The sequence below is a fragment of the Phyllopteryx taeniolatus genome, chromosome 7 (assembly GCF_024500385.1).
Source record: "Phyllopteryx taeniolatus isolate TA_2022b chromosome 7, UOR_Ptae_1.2, whole genome shotgun sequence".
Taxonomy (NCBI): domain Eukaryota; kingdom Metazoa; phylum Chordata; class Actinopteri; order Syngnathiformes; family Syngnathidae; genus Phyllopteryx; species Phyllopteryx taeniolatus.
In genome coordinates, this window is record NC_084508.1 from 15,148,892 (window position 1) to 15,171,354 (window position 22,463).

The window sequence follows — 22,463 nt, forward strand, 5'->3', positions numbered from 1 at the left end:
ACTCAGCCCTGTGAGATAAAGGTTCATGCGTAAATGTTGTATGTGTGGTATTTGTAATAAATCTTTTGACTTCAAATAGAAGCACATCAGCATATCAAAGAGGATATCAAAAACTTTGACTCCTTTTTGATTACTCAATTTATTAGTTTAATACACAGTACAGAACACAGAACACGTACACTGACAATAAATCATGTTTTTTTTTAGGAGAAGAGGGGTAAATTAGATCAATTTAAACACATTTTAATCATGTGCAACCGATGTACATGTTCAAATGAAGTAAATTCAAAGGACTCTTTTTTTCAGTGCATGTGCGAAGTACGAAGCGATTGTGAAGGCAATAGGCGGCATAAATGATCGCCTTGATCCATTAATAAGTGTCCTCACAAATATCAAGTGTTGCCAAAGCACCAAAAGCAGCAGAAACGTGCGCACGCCAGCCATGCAGTTGGCGTGAGGCACCGCACATTTCCACGGTCATGTCATGTCTTGATACATCTGAACTTTGCCGTGAAAAAGAACGGACGCCGCGTACGCACCTTTTGTACATGAGGCCCCTTGTGCTTATGAACCACACTAAAAACTAATTCAATATGTTGTATGTCACCATATGCTAAGGAGTTAAACATAATAAAAACAATCTTCAGCTTATAAAGCAAAATTTTTTTTTACTATTACTCTTTACAAAAAAACATTGAACTTCCATTTTTTCACCTTCAAAACAGCATTGTGGAAATTGTTATTACACTGTTAAATAAAAAAAAAAATCATGTGACACTTTTTATTAAATGTTAATAGACATTAAAAAAACTAATACAAAGTGTGATATCTTCTAACAATCAAATATTGTTACATTTGTAATTTTGATAAAATATATATATATATTTGTTTTTACTTTTGCTTGTAACCTTTTGAATATTTAAATTTGATTATTTAAATATGTGGCAGTCCAGTAAAAAAACAAAAATGTGCAGTGAGCCCCAAATGGCCTCCAGGCCTGACTTTGGACTCCACTGAGGTAAATTAACACTTAGCCAAGCTTCTGATATTTATTTTATTACTACCCCGTCTTCTTCCTTGTATTTCCGTCAGTCTGGATGGCACCAGGCTGACTCTCATAGGTTAGTCTCAGTACTACAAGAGACATCTGCTTTTGAAGGAGATTTCAGATTTCGGGAAAACAAACAAACAAACAAACAAAAAAAAAAACGGTTAAGATGTAAAACAATCGGAATGTGTGTACCCCACTTTAGTTGTCTGCCAAAAAGCAAAGAAAATCAGGCATTTCATCTGCCAATGAACAGATATAACAGCTTCTAATGAACAATACAGCACCATGCAGTCAACAGAAAACGCTGCTTGTTTTTTTTTTTTTGCAAATAAAACAAAATGTGATCTTGAACGGCACTTCCCCTGCGATACATGAGCAACCTTTTTAGGGTCTACCTTATAAGCCACCTTGGAGGGGCATTTCTTGCCAAGGCCAAGGGGTGGCGACATGTTGGTCAACATCTCATACATGTCAGTGTAATGGATGCGACCACTGCGGGTATCGGGTAATCATGACAATGGGAGGATGTGATGAGGGAGAGGAAATAAAAAAAAAAAAAAGAAAAAAGATCAGAATGGTGGAAAAACCAGAATGGTGGAAAAACAAGAGAGAAGATTATTCCAGTGCATCACACAACAGTATAGAGAAAAATGTGTTGCATTCTTTCTATGCTGATATGAGGGCATAGAAATTTCAGAAGGAGGGGAGGGGGGGGGGGGGGGGCAAACATCTTAGACAAAATGAGCAAAGGAATGACAGCCTGGATCTGGTGCAAATGGCATACTTACACGGTGCATGCGTGCGTGTATGAGAGCTCTTTAAACCAGATCCACAGGGCAGAAAGAGACAGGCCTCCCGCAGTTGGCTGCACATTATCGTTAAGCTTCCAGCATTAGAAATCACATGTCAATACTGAGAGATGCTCTCATCAAGGCAAAAAAAGACAAATGGAAAAAAAACATATTGTACTGAATAAAATCAGACAGTAATACCATAATAAAATAGAATGGAAAAGAAAAAATATATATATTTTTTTGACTTCACTTTCACAGAAATTAATAATTGACTGTTTTTAGTCTTCTTCTCTTCTTTCCTCACTTTCAGTAGCTTTTCCACCTTTCCATGTACAGAGGTCCGCAGCTTAGAAATTATTTTAGCCTTTATTGATTCCGTCTACCACAGTAGAGTACATAACGTAAAGGTTCTACGTTCATACAGTTACTCCATGTCGACTACATGCACACCGTGCTCAAGCTTTCCTATTATTTCAGACTTTAATTTATTAGACATCTTCGTCTTCTCAGCCCTCACTTACTCAAGACCCATGGTTAGAAAAAAAAAAAAAAAGACATTTGGCAAAATACCTGCACAAAAAACAGAAAACGCAAGCACAAAACCCAACTTTGCCCGTGTGGTATCCAATGTGAACTGCTGGTGGCCAGATGTTGTGAAGTCGTCTGCTGCCATTCAAAGTTTAGAAGGAGTGCTTTATTGTTGTTGTTTTTTTACCCGTGGTTAACTTTTACACTGTTACGAATTATAAACGCAATTCAAAATGGTCTCTTCTGTACGGTAAGGGTTTTTTGATGGCGACAATTTGACCTGGAAACATTACTTTCAGACTACTTCTATTAAAAGTAAAAACATGAACAAAGTGAATTGTGTTAAAACATAGGAGGTCCCTCTGTATTTAATTCCTTGAGCTTAAATACATTTAATAAAGATGCTGCTATTTAGGTGAGAGGAATGCATATAATCAGATACGTATACAGGTGCATCTAAATAAATTTGAATATTGTATATACAGAATACAGCAACATCATTTATTTTAGTAGTTCAATTAAAAACATGGAAACTCATGTTATACAAATGCAGTAAACACGGAATTTCTTTTTTTCCCAGAAAGCTAATTCCTACTTAATTTCTATATTAAAAATTATTTGGATGGTTTCTTATGTAATATTCTAATTGATGGTGAACAGAGATAGCGGATTGTTGGTTTTCTTTAGCTGTAAGCGTCGAAATCATAAAACACGAATTCATGAAATATTTCCCTCTGAATTGAACTACTGAAATACAATAAGTTTTCCCCAATGTTGTAATTTATGGAGATGCACCTGTCGCGTGAATGTAACCACTCATCTCTCTGCATTGACCCAGTGAGTTGCGTTTACAGCGTGGGGAGTCCCGTCCCTTAGTACCCTGGACACAGGACTGTCATCATTCTTTGACCATCACACCGGAAGAACACACTCCTGAAAGAGTCAAGCAAGGTGGTGACAGTGAGTGAAGACGATAGAAGAAAAGGGAAAAGGAAGACGTCAGCGACGATCCCACATGACGGAGGCAGAGTGGGGTTTTGTTTGTTTGTTTTGGGAGCAAACCTTGCATGCCACCCTGTGAGGGCAATTCTTCCCAAAGCCCAGGGGAGGTGAGAGAGAGCGCACAACTTTGTACATCTCCTTATAGTGGATCCTACCACTGAAAAGAACATATGAGTCTTTAGTTTTGGGTCAGTAGAACCTTAAGAGGCCACAGGAAGGCTGAAAAAGGACTGAAAGTGGACCTTGCGTCGGTTAAACATACATTTTAAACCCTCACCGGGAACTTCATTAGGTACACAGCTCTCTACCATAATAATCTACAAAGGTAACAAAGGTAACTTTCAACATCAGACGTATTCATTCAACGTCAGAGAGGTATTCATTTAATAAAATGTTTACAGTATTAGTTGGCAGTACAAAACCGCTATGCACCAACACTGGATTCATGTTTTTAAAAATATATATATTTAATGCCGAGTGTCATACAGCTTTGGAGTAAATGTGCATCAATAAAGTTCAACTTCTGTTCCAAAGTTGTCATTCAAACCACCAAAATGGGTGTGGCTTAGGTAACATTTTTTTGCATCGGCCTATGGGGCAGTTCTGATTCAGCTCTTGGAATTCCACTTGACGACAAAGGCTCTTATGCTGCATCAACACGATTGGCAAAGCGCCCCACATTCAATTTCAATTGTTTATAATTGTTCACAAATCATTTGTTGGAGAAATTTTCATTTTGAAAAGTACATCAGACAGTCAGAGAGAGTATTACATCTTACCTGGAAGTTTTATTCAACAAATTTGATTACCGTGTCAATGAAAACTGGGGATTTAAATCTCTTTTAAAGTGCAAAATTTGTCATACTTGATGTCATTACAGTGAACCCCCGCTATACACAGGGATAGGGGCAGAGCCCTACCTCGAAGAGCGAACAATTACTAAATCGGTGAGTAATTGACACCCACCCAAAAAGGTCTGTAACTGTATATTGATGCCACAAGATGGCAGCAAAGCAATATTTTTATTTTAGACATGGCTTTGTCCTGATGACAAAAATAACAAACAAATGAGCTTTTCAGTGAGAGGTTCCTCTCAAAAATCTGCAATTAAGTGAATTTGGGAATGCCAGACTGCGAATATGTGGGGGTTCACTGTACATTGTGGCTCTAAATACCTAATGAAGTGGCCAGAGAGGGTCTTCCATTCCAAAATGTGTTCTCTTTCAGGTGTTTGCATATGGTTAACCTAATATTATAAAGGCCCATGTCATTTTTAACTTACTGTGAAAATATCAATAAAAAAGGGCTTTCTAAATATTGTTTTTTCGTTGTCTATGTGGATTCCCCGTCATACTAGGTTATACTAATCTGCAAACGTTGAATCGAGGCCGCTGAATTCTTCTTGTTTGTTGAATGTATGTTTTTTTTTTTTTTCCTATTTCCAAAAATGTAAAAAAATGACTTTGGCAACTATGTTATTTGGCTAACGATATTACACCTGTTTTACATCTGTTTTTGCAAATGTGCTAATTTGAACAACAAAATGACATGGTTGAACAAAGACTGAGTGACACTGACCAGGCCGCCCGATCATACTCCCCCCAGATTCGGACAAACTCGTCCAAGTGGTGGGGGCCCAGGATGGACGAGTCTCGAGTCAGATACTCAAAGTTATCCATGATGACGGCCACAAACAGGTTTAGCATCTGGACAGAAAGATGGCAGAAAAATACCGTTTTTAATGCTGTTACATGAGAGTATTGAAATGAAAATGTAAGGAAAAGTAAGGTGTTGTGTTTGTTTTCTTTTCTCACCAGGAAGGAACTAAAGAAGATAAAGGACACAAAGTAGAAGTAAGCAAAGTCCGAGCCGCAGATTGCCTCCTGCTCAGTGTTTAGTACGGGTGAGGAATTGGAGGGGTCCGCCTCACACTGCTGCCCCCCCAGACAGGACAACATGATTTCCTGCCACGACTCTCCTGTGGCACTCCTGCAAAAACAACTCTTTTTAAAAAAAATCACGTTTAATCCATCCCTTTCTTCACTCTGTGTCACAACACTTAAGGAGTTACGTCCTTCAGCATCCATCAGCTTCTGACAACAATACCGTTACCATCGTAACCTAGCAACATCATCCCAACAATACTGAAGCGCCACAGTGGAGCAGCAAATGTGATCGAGCGAGTGAAGCGCAATGTTAAATTTCATTGGGGGTCTTGGACTTGTTCCCACATTGTGTCGCATTCAGAATCGGGTTTAATGCCAACTAGAATGTTTGAATACGTATAAATGGAATTTTGCAACACAGAAAACCCAAGTCAAATAGTAAAAGACATTTGAAAAAAAAAAACAATAACATATTGATATGGCTATCAAAAAACACTTTGCACATATTCCAACGTGTTGTTGAAGACAAATAGTGTTGCCTTGAGATATGAGTTTTATTCATCCCGTGACCACGCTTATAACTGAAAACACTCACACAACAAAAACATATACAACATATCTCAAATCATCTTTCCTCACTGAAATGGATGGAAATGCTATTAATTCGCTCCAGCCTACCAAGAACCGAACAAAAAATGTTGTCATGTGTTTTTAATAAGAATAGAACGCTATCATATTGCACTTCATAAAAACATACAGTAATGATATAATTGAATAGAATGTAAATAATTGAACAGTTTTTGCCTCAATCCAATGGACATTGTGTTGCACCTTCTGGTGTGTGCGCCTGGGTCACCTGGAGGCAGTATAAAGCAGACATATGTAGCTACATGGAAGCGGTCAAAACTCCTCAGTAAGTCGGAGTAATATTAGTAATTCTTAGCAGAGAATAAATAATGTTATTTATTTATTATAATTATTCAATAATTACTATAGTTATTACACTGCAATAACAATGCTATTTGTTAGCCTGTCTACAGTATGGCATTTTGCATTGGTTGTTACCATTAAGCTAAATTGACTGATATGTACTGTATCTAAAGCAAAGCTAGGTGGTTATTTTAAGGAGAAAATGTACACAGTAGTTGTAGTACACAAGCCACTGACCCCCAAATCACATTGGGGTAAAGGAAAGTTCACCCCCAAAATAGTCTAAATAGAACTTGGTTTCATCCCTGTATGACTGTACTTCTCTTGCAAGAAATACAGTATCTCTGCAAACAGCACATGAAAAGTGTCACTTTTTGCCACACATGCATCTAGTTAGCATTGACAGCGACCATGCACAGATCAGGTTCTATACAAGAGTTAGCTGAATAGCTAGTTAGTATATGTGGTTCAGTACTTGATTTCTTTTGGTTTGATTTGCTTGATTGGTTGTTCTTTGTTTACATGTCTATATATATTATTACTTGTTTTGATTTATCGACATGGTAGAAAGTAGGGCTAGGCAATATGGCTTGACAATAAAATCTCTATATTTTTCCCCCCAAAATTTGCTAACCAGTCGTGCACCGTGCCGCCTGCATCTATTCAATTAATCGCAATTTGTGGGTCACATCTGCCTCACACTTCTGACAACCCAGTTTCAAATCCGGCCTCGCCTGTGTGGAGTTTGCATGTTCTCCCCGTGCCTGTGTGGGTTTTCTCTGGGCACTCCAGTTTCCTCCCACATCCCCAAAAACATGCACAGTAGGTTAAGTGAAGACTCTAAATTGCCCGTAGGTGTGAATGTGAGTGCAAATGGTTGTTTGTTTGTATGTGTCCTGCGATTGGCTGGCAACCAGTTCAGGGTATACCCCGCCTCTCGCCCGGAGATAGCTGGGATAGGCTCTAGCACGCCCGCGACCCTAGTGAGGAGAAGCGGAACGGAAGATGAATGAATTCATGAATTAATTAATCTTCCAGCCCTAGTAGAAGGACTATAACTGACCTTCCATTTAAAAGTCTGTGGACACACACATCCCAGTTGGGGTACTTCCTGGTGTCATAGAAGGATGGGAGTTAGGTTTTAGGGATGTGGCTGATACTGTTGCAATAGCTCATCCATAAAATTGTCTGGTCTGATGCTTTTATCCACCTGCCCTGCCTCCTTCTTTAGTTAAGCCTAAAATTGTCTGGCTCGACTGTTTTTATCCTCATTCCTTTCGTTCTAAATCATTTCAAACTAAACAATCTCCTGATGCCCAAAGCCCTCAAAAGCCTGATCGAGGTTCTTCCTTGTGTCGTAGAAAAAAAGAAAAACAAAGAAAGAAAACCTGTGGCCATTTGACAACTTAATCCTAAAAACCGCAAACCAATCCCTATGAAGATTATATATCTTTATGAAGTACCATTCAAACGTTGTGCACAAAGGTTTATAGGTTCTTCCCTAATAATAAGGCTTGGCTGTTTTTGCGTGATCTTAATCTTTGAAACTATCTTGTGAAAGACTACTTAATGCGTGCCTCACGTGCCTTTGATTATAATATAACATTTTTGCTATTCCTGTTGCAACCTTTGTAATCCACATTTTTTGACGCCAGTGGCAAGAACGTCAAGGTTCCCATCCATGCTTCCACAACAGACACCATCAACGTGCTGCCTTCGGGGAACGTTACTGCGGCTCTTCAGACTAATGACTTGTACTTTTAGGGAGGGCAATTTATTCATGTCATTGTGTCTGTCGTCAGTGTAGAAAGTGGAAACACCGGATCTCGTGAAGCTGGTGATGTCTGGGTACTACTACCAGGACTCGTGGAGGCCATTGGGTGGCGTCACCATGCGGCAATTTGACGATGTGTCTGCCATCACTCAGTGTTTGACCAACAAGTTGGTCTGCATGTACAGCGACTCCACCATGCGCCAGTGGTTCGAGTACCTCCTCACTGCGCTTCTAGGAGAGAGCTTCTGTCTCATAGCATTGTAGCGGCTTGGCTTCAGTGAAAAAAAAAAATAATTGAAGGCAGATGAAGCTGAAAAGTATAACGTGACTTTGGGTTATGTTATTATTTCACTATTTCACTCATACGTCATGCTGCCGAAGGGCCAATTTAAGGGTACCACGTTTCTTCAGCACACCATCTCCACTGGCTACACCTCTCTCAATCATGGCCCCAGTTCACGGAGCAAACCTCCGCCTGCTCCCGGTCGCCATGAGTGACTAGTGACCGGCAGAAATGTCCTTAAGCAAATCTCTGCACCCAGTGACACATATGATTGGTAACAATAGAATGACAATCCAATGATGCAATGTTTATAAATGCTGGTGGTGGCATGCATGGTAGCGAAGGTTAGCAATTTAGCACCATTGCTGTGGAACGAGAATGGAAGAACATGCAAATATTTCCTTTCCCCCGAGGGGAGCCGTGCAAAACGGTCAGCAACTTCGAATTTTGGGATGAAGATAACGCAGCGAAACGAACATTTAATCGGGACAAAACTCGTCAAATCAAATGTGAATGCTTTGTCAAATTTTCCTGGATGTTGGAGGGAATAGTAGGATATTTTAGTTGGATGTACTAATAAGGGTAAAATTATACATCACTTTGTGAACTAAAGTGGGCTGGTCTGAGCCATAAATCTCAGGGATGAAAATGGGTTCCACTCAGGCCCTGCTTACTTTTCTGTTATTTACTGTACATGTATTTTAAGGCCGGAGCTTGAATTCAAACCCAAAAGCTCAGAACTGTCGTCGTAATAGTCACGAGAACACCGTGCTGCCTCTCACTCAAAAGCATGTCTAAAAACATAATTTTAGAAGTAGTCTGGAATTATATGAAGAGGAGGACTTCATGACATTTACCTGAAGAGCAGCATCAGAGCGCCAGAGAAGGTCTTGAAGTTGTTGTGCTGGTTAATATGCGTCTCCTCGTTCAGCTTAATGTTGCCAAACACCTGAGTGTCAACAACTGAAATTTCAGTAAATGCAGTGCAACCTCCTAAGTCACACAATCATTCCATGATATCGAACAAGTTTCCCCAATTTCACAGGAAATAGTAGCAAATTAATTTAGCCTGAAAATGTTGTCATCAAAAAAAAAAAGAAAAACGAAAAATTACATTTTACAATTTTTACAAAATTACAAAATTACATGCATACTTGTGGTTAGGCACCAACAGATCTGATCTACCCAATTGCTGATATTCCCCCCATTCCCCCCCAACATTTTCCCAATTATCTTCCAAATTTCTTTTTACATTTTTTTTTCTTTCTTTGGAGAGAACCAACAGCTAAAACGCTTATTGATGGTTTTCCAACCATCAATTTTTGTTCAATATATATGTACATACAGGGTGATTGACAAGTAACTCTTTTTAAGTACTTGTAATTTATTTCTGAACTAGAATTCTTACAAGAAATGAACATGAGAAGAAAGTGTATTGCATGGAGTTTTATTTCAAATTGGATATGGGCGCCAGCATTAGCCATCACTTTCTCAAGCCGTCTGGGAACCGCATGAACTGATTTCACAAGGAACTCTTGTGGGATGGAAGACATAACGTCTCGTATTCACCCTTCAAGTTCTTCCAAAGTCGTTGGTTTGGTAGAATAGAAAAATCAAAATTTGAGAAAAAAATATTACAACATATGAATAAATAAGTATTTTAAAATAGGGAGTTACTTTTCAATCACCCATCCAGAGAGAGAGTGAGAGAGATTATAGATATAGATAAATATATAGACGTATATAGCTATATATATATAGATATAAATAAAAAGGTGGTGTCCACTGTATCGACCATACAAGTGTAAAGGGACTTTAGCCACTGTATAATAAAAGTCAAACTTCTCACGATGCTTGAAACATATTGTGATGTATACTGCATAGGTTATCAACTGTTAGGTGTGTACTTATAAGTTCAATTTGTTTCGTGACCAAGTTTGTAACTTTGAAATAATTAAAATGCCATTCATCTGTTTCAGCCCTCCAAAGACCATCACGTTTATTTGGTTATGTTTTTAATAAATACAAATAGCACTGTATGGCAAAATGTAAATATAAAAAAATTGTAAAAAAATAATAAAAGCAAATGTTAAGAAATTAACGGGATTTAATTAAACCAAAGGTCTCACACGCACACGTACGCACGTACGCACACACACAGACACGCACACACATTGGTGGGTGTGGGTGACTCCACTTTGCTTGTTGGAAGTGTTTTCATTTTGCATTTGTGTGTCGTGACTAAAAATTTGTCTCGCAACACACAGCAAAATAAATAAATAAAGAAATAAAAATATCAACCAAGCGATGGTTTGTAACTAAAAAAAAACAACAACTCAATTTGGGGCACTTGTAAATCAAGACACCACTTTATCTTGTTGATATTTAAATCTTTTGATATTGCTCAAATTGTAATTAGGTGTAGCTTTTTTTGTGTCGCACTAAGTTCCATTTCTGGTTTCACTTGTTACGGTTATCATCACTGGTACTCTTCTCTAGTGGTGTACCAAAGATAACTCGATTTGCTGATGTCATGCTTGATGATGGTAAGAACCTGCTTGAGACATCTCTTTTACCTAGGATTTTGGTTGAACTACAAATCTTTTCACTTGTGGAATCCATCTGACTTTAACAATTGCAAGCAATACATTTATAGACTAGAAGTGTGGGCATCTGACCTGCATGCCAATGATGGCGTAGATGAAGAAGAGCATAGCGATGAGCAGGCAGACGTAAGGCAAAGCTTTGAAGGACTGCACAAATGTCCACAAAAGGATCCGGATGGTGTAGCCTTGTCTCAACAGCTTAATCAGACGCGCTGCTCTGAACAGCTTCAAGAAACTCATGTTGAACGTATCCACGAACTGGGGGAGGGAACGTGCAGTCGTTGAAATATTTCACATTGAAACAAGAATTGAACTCACAAAAATGTTCCCTTTTAGACATTTTCAAAATATTGTAACTATTAATACAGTCTGTCTGAGCTCAGATTATAACAGTTTACAAATTCTTAATTCCCTATCTTTTGCAGCGGTAAATTACATCCATCGATCCATTATCTGTACCGCTTATCCCGACGAGGATCGCGGGTGTGCTGGAGCCTATCCCAGCTAACATTGGGCAAGAAGTAGGGTACACTCTAGACTGGTCGCCAGCCAATCGCAGGGCACATATAGACATATAACCATTCACACTCACATTCACACCTATGGACACTTTAGAGTCTTCAATGAACGTAAAATAGATGCTTTTGGAAGTGGGAGGAAGCGGGAGTACCCAGAGAAAAAAAACCTCCATAATTGCTTCCTTGTCCCAAGATTGATGAATGATGTAATCTGGTAGAAAAGTGTTGAGTCTCGAATGAAATTCTTTTCATCCAAATAGTATGACTCAATCCAGTCAATAACGAGTAATTAAAAAAATATATTTTGAATGTGTTTTAATTGGCCAAAAGTGGTCACGATAGAGCTAAAAGGTACAATTTGATGTAAATATTCAATTAGCTGAAGTTGGGAATTACAAAATCAGACATTACATTCGCATTAACACATAAAAATGGTTGAAAAAATCAGGAACCGATGTGGACACAAATGGTCAGCATAGAGCCCAGAGGGTTTTAAATATAGAGGACAGCATCTCGTCTTAACCATTTTTCCATTCACCTGCAAGTCCACCACTATCTCGGTGATGCTGCCAAGTACGGTGATGAAGTCAAAAATATTCCAAGTGTCTCGAAAGTAATTCTGTGGAGAACAAAGAGACAGTTGGATTCATTTCAAGAAGACCATGGAGCATGTCACGTGTAGGTTTGTTCCTCCTCACCAGCAAGCCAAACGCCAGTATCTTGAGGACACACTCAATGGAAAAGAGAACGGTGAAGGCTGTGTTCAGATGCTTGAGGACAGCTTCATAGGCGGGCGGGGCTGAATAATACTGAAAACACACACAGGCAACAGGATTTCAAACACAAGCATCAGAGAACCATTTGACGGCGACAGGTTGATGGAAGATTCCTCCAGAGCCAGAAATAGCAGCCAAGTGTCTTCACCTGTCATCTGTCGCGCTATAAAAAGGAGTCATTCCTCCGGTGGCGGCAGCCAGCCTTAATGAGGTCATGCTAAATAGCAGCCCCTGGACATTAGAGATCAATATTTAATACAGGCTGAGTCACCCTGCGTCGGTCTGTCTGAGTAGCTCAGGAAAAAAAAAAGACAATTTGAGGAAATAAATATCAGCAAGAGCTCTGGAGGAAATAAAGAGCAACACACTGAAATTAAGCAAACCAAACATCACCGTAGGCATGAGGTAAGCGGTACCTCTACTGTTTCCTGCTGGGATACGCACATCTCTAAACTGCACTGCAAAAACTAAAATCTAACAAAGAATATAGAAATATCGCAAATTAAGGCAAAATATGCTTCTTATGTGTTTTCTAAATATATATTCTTGCCAGGCCTTGCTTTCAATCATTTTATTCCCATTAAAATCTTAATGGGAGTGTATCATAACTTGTTATTGAGACTTAATTACTGCTTATCTTAAAATAGGAACTAGCCTAATGCGACATTTTTTTAAGCCCAGTTTTGTGTTAGTGTCTCACCAGGTCCAGCAGATGGTGCTGCGGTGAAAAAAGTATGTTCTTTCTTGTATGACTATGTTTACACCATGTCTCCCTGTCCTTTTTGTGCAGTTTGGGGCAACACAACTCTCTGCTCCAAGTCTCCAAGGAAACAGCCTAGCCTTGATTGTGTTTCGAAGCACAAAATGACTGTGCCCAATAAATTCTGCTTAGCAACAAGAGGTCACGATAACGTGTCAAATGATCCAAAAACAAAGGAATTACCTACGTACTTAATTTTTGTCTGTCGCTTAGTAAAGGAGTTCTACATTTTCCATGGTCTAAATTGCAACACACTTTTACAAAATTCAAAGCAAGCAGAAACACATCTTTTTAAACATCATTACAAGTAAAGATCATTACAGTACATGTGCAAAGTGCATTCTGGGGAACTTTGCTAAGAAACATCAAATTAGAGATCAGAATCACGAAATATATAAGGCCCACAAAATTAGAATCAAGTGCATGTATGTAGGTAAACATATAAATTGTGTAACATAAAATAGGCTCACACTTCGCCGCATATCACATCCACTCGGCTTTCAGTCGCTTTTCATTCTCAATGGACAGATCTTTTTTTTGCCATCTTGTACTCAAAACAGCCACATAAACTTGTAGTTAAAGAGCTACATTGTTAGACATTCCTCTAAATTCTAGTTATTTACCACAGTAAAATAAAGTGACATAAATACTGAAATAAAGTGATTTTACAGTAATGAACTAGTTTCCACTGCATTATGGGATTTGGTTAGCAGATCTGCCTCACAGTCCTGAGGACCGGTGTTCAAATCCCACATCCCCAAAACATGCGTGGTAGGTTCATTGAAGACTCTAAATTGCCCGTAGGTGTGAATGCGAATTGTTGTTTGTTTCTATGTGCCCTGCGGTTGGCTGGCGACCAGTTCAGGGTGTACCCCGCCACTCACCCGAAGATAGCTGGGATAGGCTCCAGCACGCCCGTGAGAAAATGGATGGATGGATGGAAGAATTGTGAAGCTGTGTGCTCCCAGCATGTATTGCGCCATAAAATCTTGAACAGTTGCCATAATAAAGATGTTCATCCTTAATGTTCATGAACGATCAGGATTAACATTACATGAACAATGTGTGTTTGTTACCTGTAGTTTGTTGAATGTGTGTCTTATTTAACTCTGGTCTTACATGTATGCTGCACTTTTTTTCATGAAACCCTGAGTGTGGGTTGTGTGACAATAGAGTGACATCCCGGTCAGTTCTGCTGAACACAAAGTGACATTAAGGTAAGCGTTACCTGGCCTACTTGTTCTACAAGCCAAAACTTCTCTTGTTTACCTTTTATAGCTCATCAGCACCATAATGATTAGAAACACTGTTGTCAGTAAGTTACTGTAAGTTAAGCTACTGTAAAACCCTATGTATGTATATACCTACAGTGTTGGTATGGATATTACCTCTGAGAGATGAATAAAAAATGCACATCAGCCTGTGACAGAGGTTACTGTGCCCTACTAATATCTACTGTATTGTATTTAAACAAGATAATGATTTTTGGACGATGAGTGCCGGGGTGCGCAAACCCTCACCTTCATCATCAGTACGATGGTGTTGAGCGCAATCATGGCCAGGACGGTGTACTCGAAAGAGGGCGATACCACAAAATGCCACAGACGGTACTGGAACGTGTGCCGGTTCTGGGGCATGTAACGGGTCAGCGGCTTGGCGCTGATGGCAAAGTCGATGCATGCCCTCTAAAGTGGAAAAAACAAAAGGACGAGTGGAAAATGGCAGGAGGGGCACCAAGGACGTATGTACATCATTGCTTTACAAAAGCATTTACATTTGGTAAAAAATAATGTCTACACAGCCCTGTTCAAATGCTAGGTTTTCGTGATATAGAAAAAAATAGACCAGGATAAATAGTTGCAAAACCTTTTCCAACAATAATGTGACTCAAGTGAACTCAACTCCCCAAAAATATTTTTTAAATATATTTTCGAGAAGGGAGGTAAAAATAAACAACTGAAACAATGGGGTTTCGCAAGTGGGCACACCCCATAATGTGACGTGGCTTTAAACTCACCTGGCACCAATGAAATTGTCTCTGAATAACCACAAATAAAGTTCAGATCTTCTCATAGTATTTTTTTTTTTTTTTTTTTTGCTAAAAGTCAGAATGTTTTGTGCTAACACGGACTGCTATTTGGAACTGTTCATAATTCCACTGAAGCCCCAGTTCCAGCTGAAGATAAACAGGCACGAAGGATGACATTGCCACCGCCATCCTTTACTGTAGGCATGGTGTCCTTTTTCGTGATAAGATGTTCTATTTGCGCCAAACATGCCTTTTGGACCATAACACATTTTCTCATGTGTTTTGGGAGATTTTGTTATGGCCATTTACCAATAAAACATTTTCAAAGCATTATTTGTTTTTAAATGAACATATACACAAAATGTTTTTTTTTTAATTCAGAAAACTAATGAATTTTAACCAATTAGTATTTGATGGGTGTACTAGAAAAGGAACACTATTGCTTCCTCAAATCTGCTACATTTCCCCAGGGGAATAGCAATCACTGTTGTCAAAATTGCCTCCACACCTTGTTATTGACTACTGCTGAGCTGAATTCCTTGTTTTCTTACACCCTGTGATGGATGAAGAAAATATGTTTGCCATCTCTCACCTCATTCTTCTCCAGGCTGCACTCCTCCATCATCTTATCTCCCTGCTCCTGAAAGGTGATGATGATGAGGGCCACGAAGATGTTGACAAAGAAGAAAGGAAAGACCACAAAGTAGATGACATAGAAGATGGACATCTCCATCCTGTTGCCATGGCTAGGCCCCCTGTCCTCCTCTGTCACGTCCACTGAGTGCTGCAGGACCCTGCAGGAACACAACACAGCGCTTGTTATCATCAATATGATTACAGACCAGATAATTTTCTCAATCCATGAAAAATGTGCACTACCTGTATATCTCCACTAGTGTCCTTTACTGTATATAGTTATTCTCTATACTTATGAAATGTACATATTGACAGTGACAATCAAAACAGCATTATTCTTTGTATAAGCATGATATAGTGCTTGTATTCGATCTCATTTGTTGTGGCCTGTTGGGGTACAGTATACAGTTGTGCCTTGAGATGCAAATCTAGCTTGTCACGTGACCACGTTAGTTACCCAAAACGCTTTTATATCAAATACTCTTTTCCCATTGAAATTAATGGGAATGCCATTAATCTGTTCCAGCTCCCCCCTCCCCCCCAAATTGTCATGTTTTTCAATAAAATAATACAAAACATGAGATAGTTAAATAGAATTAAACAGGTTTTGCCACTTTTTTTTTGGCTTCAACTCAATAACTCCTTCTGGTGTGCACACCTTGGCCACCTGGGGGTAGTATAATAGAGACATACGGATATACATGAAGCCGGTCAAAACTCCTCCGTAATGTAAGCTGTTGTTTGCAGAGGATAAAGAATATATGCCAGTGACCGGTGTTATATTATCTGTCTACATGTGTTGCATCACCATTTGTGTTCAAAAATCAGTTGCTTGAAAGGTTATAACACTGCGACACCAAAACTATTCTAAAGCTGTCTATGATGTTTTGCAACGTTCGTAAGCATTAAGCTGAACAGACTTACACTATCTAAAGCAAAGTTTTGTGATTGTTTTAAATATACAATTTGTAATTTTCTTTGTTTTATGGTTAGTTTGACAGTAACATTAGAAGTGTTCACTATCTGAGTTGAGTTCACAGCCATCAAACAGCACTCATGTCGCAAATTGTTGCTCGCAAATCAAAGCAAGAAATTGACCGAACGTTGGCTCGTATCTGGAAATACTTTTAAGTCAGGTCACTTGTATCTCAAGGTACCACTGTATTTAATATGATATAATTTGCCAAAACGCTGCAAGGCACTAATATCTTCTCATCACAAACACTCCCTGTTCAAATGTCCCTCTGCCATTTGAGGAATGATATGATTTTAAATTATTAACTTAAACCATTATAAGGCTGTGGTTAATTTACAAGCCTTGCCAGTGATATATAGTCTAACTTTACAGTTAGATGAATGGCAAAACCTTCTTCAAATGACTCGCATAATCATATTTTGTTCATCAAAAGGTCCAAAGCTGACATTGCTCATTGAATGGTTGCGGCATGTTGCCACTCACTGAGGCCAGCCCTCCCCGGTGGACACGGTGAAGAGAGTCAGCAGAGCCCAGATGATGTTGTCGTAGTGGAACTCGTGTCTCTTCCAGTCTCGTTTCTTCACCTCTTTCTTGTCCTTCCTGTAGTCTATATAGTAACCTCTGCATGAGAGGACAGAAGACTGAGAAAAGTGTTTTGTTGTTTGATTATATCAGCAGTGGTTAACTTATTTTTCCATTCGTATGACTGTTAAATATGTTAAAATAGTACAGTGGTGACATGTCTTATAAGTGTAATTCATTCCATATTTGAATAGAATTTAAAGAATCAAACAGTTTGTGCATTATGATTTTATACATTCATTTTGCGGCTCAACATGCATGTGCTTTGGCCACCGGGGGCAGTATGATACATGCATAAGTATATAGACGAACAAGATGTCCACAATCCCTCAGTAAGCTCCAGTAATATTAGTAATTTTTTGCAAAGTATAAAGAATATATTCCTGTGAGTATTGTTATATTGTTTCTCTACATGTGTTGCTGTACCATTTGTTTTCAAATACCACAACATCGATGCTCGTTTCGCTAGGTTGTCTATAGCATTTTGCATTGTGTGTTAGTATTAAGCAAGCGGACATACGTAAGTCATGTGGTGTTTGGTTAAATACACAATGTGTAATTCTCTTGTTTCATCTGTTTCATCTGTTTTATGTTTAGTTTTCCAGTAAACGTCAACTGAGAGTTGCAATATATATCTTGGCATCTTTTTTTGAAGAATTGTTCACTATCTGCCAAACTGCTGTGTGTTGTGAAGTTCGCTACCGCAATCTAAAGTTCGTAACTAAATTTTGCTCACAACTCAAGGCAAAACATTTGTAAACCGGGCCACTCATATGTTGAGGTACCACTATACAGTACTCAATGCATTACCCATACAGGTTTAGGATGACAACAGTTTGACCCTGGAGCTACTCATTTGTATTGGTGGACCAGCTAGGAGACCTGTCATTTTATACATACAAACATGCACACACACACACACACACACATACCTTACTCTTAACTTAATGTTAGGTATTAGATCAAATGACCAAGCAAACGAGTAATTAATAAAGCACTAATAAACAATGTTATGAATTAATTAATATTTATTAATGAAGTCAGAAAAAAACTGCAGTTAAACTTAGGGAAAAGTGCAATTTTTGCTTTGGAAAAAAGTATTAAAATAATTTTTGTTGGTCATATTTTTTTTTTTATGTGACAAAAACCTGGAGTTTGAACAGGGGTGTGGAGACTTTCTTTTATTCTCTGTACCTACCTTCCCACCTACCAGCCTTAAAAATGATCAGTAACGATGTAATGGCATTGACAAAAGACCACCCTGATTCTGACGTTATGCCTATGATGCTTACGTTTGCATGGGTTCACTATGACATGCTGGAATGTATTACTTATCCATTATAAACTGACATTTTAAGCATTCACGTCTTTACTGATCCCTCAACGAGGACACAGAGCCACTGGAAATATGCAAAAGAGCAACAGAGTGAGGCGAGCGAGAGTTATTACTGGCAGTCCTTCTCTGTGTCCTTGGAGATGTCATTGCAGTAGAAGAACTTCCCCTTGAAGAGCTGCACGGCAATGACGGCAAAGATGAACATGAACAGCTTGTACACAATCAGGATGTTGAAGACATTTTTCAGGGACGTCACCACGCAGTCAAACACGGCCTGCGGGCAGAAGAAAACAATAGTCAGGTTTTCACGTAAAGGAGAGAGGTGTGCATCCTTTTTCTTTAGCAATAATTCTTAAAGTGCGGTATGAGTACCACTAGTGGTACTCTTGACTCCCTCTGGTGCTACGTAAACAAATCAATGAATTAAATTCCAATAACATTTGAAACTAAAACACAATCAAACATATTAGAATGAAGCTTATAGCTATGCACACAGCATACTAACATTTAGGTGCAAAAAATTGGAACTAAAACATTAAGTATAGTTTTGTTTTGCCCTATAGTTTAGAACAGTGTTACTGTTAAAACTGTGTATAATATCACAGTGGCTAACAATAAATATAGGCATATTTTTTGTAGGAATGTCACCTCTGGTGTGGTGTGATTGAATGTTATTGAATTTTCAAAATTGGTCATTATGGTGGCACTTGGAGTGTGAAGTATTTTTTGATGTGGTACTTGTTTGAGTATCACTGTTCTATAACGCTTGTCCTCTTTTGGGTCGCGGGTAACTGGAGCCTATTCCAGCTGACTTTGGGCGAGAAGTGAGGTAGACCCTGAATTCATTGCCAGCCAATCGCAGGGCACATACTGTAAAAACAAACAATTTTGAATCTTCAATAAACCTAACATGTTTTTGGCACCGGTGGGAAGTAACAAGGTACCGATACTTATTTGCTGTACCCAAGATTTATTTATTTATTTTTTAAAGCTATCTTCACTCTTTTCTTGACTTTTTATTTTCTGACATGCATACTTTTGGAATGTGGGAGGAAGTGGGAGTGCCCAGACAAAACCCACCAAAGCATGAGGAGAACAGACAATGTTTACATTCAAGAAGGTTGTAGCTGAGATTCAAAACCAGAACCTCAGAACTGTGATCCAGACAGGCTAACCACTAATCAACTGTGTTAGTTAGCAGGATTAAACCAATGATGTACAAAGTGGAACCATTTGTAATTCAATCAAAATTTTCTGGAGAAAAACACCTGTAAAGTTGCACGAAACTGCAGAGGTCTAACTGTCGTCATACATTACGCCTTTCGCAATCGGATCCAAACAACTTAAAAATAGAAGCTCTGACCTTGAGTTTGGGAAGTCTCTTGATGGTCTTCAAGGGTCTGAGCACTCGTAACACTCTCAGTGATTTGATGGTTTTAATGTCTCTTCCTTTGTTATTTCTGTGCAAGAAGACTTCGTGTGAGCATTCCAATGAAGTAGCACGGTAAGGATCACATTTCAGACATGTACATGCAACTTATTTGTCCATATTTGGAACATATTTGACCTGACGTGACATAGGTTCATCTGAAGAATATTACCCCATCACATTGCTGCAGGCCATCACCCAAGATCACCATCCAGAGACAGAAGAGACAAAGAGTGGATCACGCACATAAAAAGTTAGACTGGAATACGGAAGATATGCTTACGCCGCAACCATACACAGCAGAAGATCCAACAACTGGATGTGACATTTACATGTTTAGACAGTACAGCTTAAATTAATCATGCGACTGACGTGAGAGCGAAGGCCACCAGAGCTCCCACCACCACTATGAAGTCCAGGATGTTCCACAGGTCCCGGAAGTACGAGCCGTCGTGAAGGATCAGACCCTGGTCGATCATCTGAGGACCAACAATGACATGAAATTTCTCTAACGTAGTTTTAGGAACAGCTCACATTCCGAGAACAATAATAGACATTGAAATGACAACCACTCTTACAGTTTCGACCAAACGACATAACCTATTATCTGTGCAGCTGATTGGTGCGTGGGCCAGGGGAATATGATTAATCAAACATGCCGCCGCTCAAGGGAAGTGAAAAAACAATAGTCGAATGGGACAACCAGTCAAACAAAGAAATGAAAACACTCGCAAGGAGCATGGAGCAGATGCTCCCAGTTAACTATCCGCGTAATAAACTGCCAATGATGTCACTGACGAGGCCCTTGAAGGCACACATCAACACACAAATGTGTTTTGGCTTAAATACAGTTTATCAAACCAGTTTATTTCTTTACATTCGCTTTTATTATGTTTTATCATGTTTTTATATTTATATTTTACTTGGTAATGCATGACACAACTGGACCAGAGTGGAACAGTTATTGGCTGGTTTGTTGTCACCCATCCATCCATCCACTTTCTATTCTTGCATGTCTTTATTAGGGTTCAGTGCGGGTGAGTTGGAGTCTGCTTGGGCTGACTTTTGGGACGAGAGACGCGGTAGACCCTGCGCTTGTCGACAGTCATTTGTAGAACCCATGCAGACAGACTGTGAATGTGGAAACTCTCAACTGTGAGGCAGGCAAGCTAAACCTACTGTAGGTCCCACCTTGCCGCCTGGTTTGTCATTATCTTTTCAAGTCAGAGGTAGAATCTGTGATTCAACTTTCAAAAGATGGTATATATTTCCATATTTGTATATATTTTGTGGCACTGTGCATAAGTCAGTCATTGCTAATAATTGCACCTAACTGAAGTGCGGCAATCATTCCAGTCCGCCTCCTGGCATCCTCTCACAGCAAAGGCATTTCTATTCATTACCACAGTCACTTACCTTAATAATCATTTCAAAGGTGAAGACGCCAGTGAAGACATAGTCAAAATAGCGCAGAACCTGCAAGATAGCAGAAAGGAACACGCAGATTGAAGAAACTGCCATAAAAAGAAAACTTGTGTCACTTTGTCGTCAAAATAAGGCACATTTTAAACTTTAAAGGCTCTCAGCTTGTGCTTTGATATGCAACAATCTATTTAAAACAATAATAACCGCTGAGAAAAATAACTTGCCGTCCTAATCACAATTTAATCATCCCCCCCCATCAGTTCACATTAGCAGCATTTTGCAAAACAACTTCGGGAAATGTAGTTTCTCCTAATCTTTTATGCTATCATAACAGCTGTGCAGATGAAGGGAGGCGCCACCCTCCGGGGATTATCAAATTGTACCTCAAGATAATGATTCATGACAGGGCATAAATAGTCGGGATTGTAGAAAGTGAATTGCCACGTATGAATGCACAAACCTTGTTCCTGTCCGAGGTGGTGGCTACCGGGTCCTCTGCGGCGAGTGCGATGCTACTCGCGACAATGACCAGCAGGATGGACATTTCAAAGTACCTGAGGTTCACCACGTAGTGACACGCTCGACGCACCCTGAGGACAAACAGCACACGGCAAAAAGAATGAAGCCACAGCAAGACTGAATCAGGAAAAGACATCTGCTAAAGTTTAACAGGAAAAAGAATGGAAATGACTGAAAACACATTGTGATGAATATATTTATTGGCCTACTAGCCTAATACAGCTTTAAAGATCTGACTTCTGGGCCCACTCGGGGTCCATCATTCCCACATTGCACCACCACTGTTAGAACTTCAAATGCAAGGCCGTAGATCAGTGAGTCAAAAACACTACGTCGCATAACATTATCAGAACATCGTCAAATTTGTTCAATTTGACATAATTGGTGTGACTAAATTCGGTGGTTATTTATTTATTTATTCCATATAATGTATCCTTGTTCATCTATCTATGCCAGTGGCATATAGTGACAGGGAGAACATTTAAACCCTCTTTCACGAGAAGGTACCAACTATTAACCAGTGCCACCCATATTCATCTGGTGCCATTCATACAACAGAAAAATGTGAGTAAATTGAGACAAGATCATCATTATTTCAGTATACTGCCCATACTTTTTGTGAC

The 22,463-nt window shown here is 39.2% G+C and overlaps 1 protein-coding gene across 1 annotated transcript in view; it reads right to left on the bottom strand.

Moving 5' to 3' along the window:
• LOC133480287 (voltage-dependent R-type calcium channel subunit alpha-1E) overlaps window positions 1-22,463 on the bottom strand; it is a 131,891-nt gene that overhangs the window by 12,428 nt on the left and 97,000 nt on the right. Inside the window, exons 25-39 of the mRNA XM_061778051.1 lie at window positions 21,782-21,911; window positions 21,313-21,372; window positions 20,269-20,375; window positions 19,831-19,927; window positions 18,581-18,741; window positions 17,033-17,170; window positions 15,530-15,731; window positions 14,429-14,593; window positions 12,071-12,181; window positions 11,911-11,991; window positions 10,927-11,112; window positions 9,106-9,197; window positions 5,190-5,364; window positions 4,954-5,081; window positions 1,447-1,543 (exon numbers count right to left, since the gene is read on the bottom strand). Coding sequence (XP_061634035.1) covers window positions 1,447-1,543; window positions 4,954-5,081; window positions 5,190-5,364; window positions 9,106-9,197; window positions 10,927-11,112; window positions 11,911-11,991; window positions 12,071-12,181; window positions 14,429-14,593; window positions 15,530-15,731; window positions 17,033-17,170; window positions 18,581-18,741; window positions 19,831-19,927; window positions 20,269-20,375; window positions 21,313-21,372; window positions 21,782-21,911 — 1,930 coding nt within the window. The remainder of the gene's footprint in view (window positions 1-1,446; window positions 1,544-4,953; window positions 5,082-5,189; window positions 5,365-9,105; window positions 9,198-10,926; window positions 11,113-11,910; window positions 11,992-12,070; window positions 12,182-14,428; window positions 14,594-15,529; window positions 15,732-17,032; window positions 17,171-18,580; window positions 18,742-19,830; window positions 19,928-20,268; window positions 20,376-21,312; window positions 21,373-21,781; window positions 21,912-22,463) is intronic.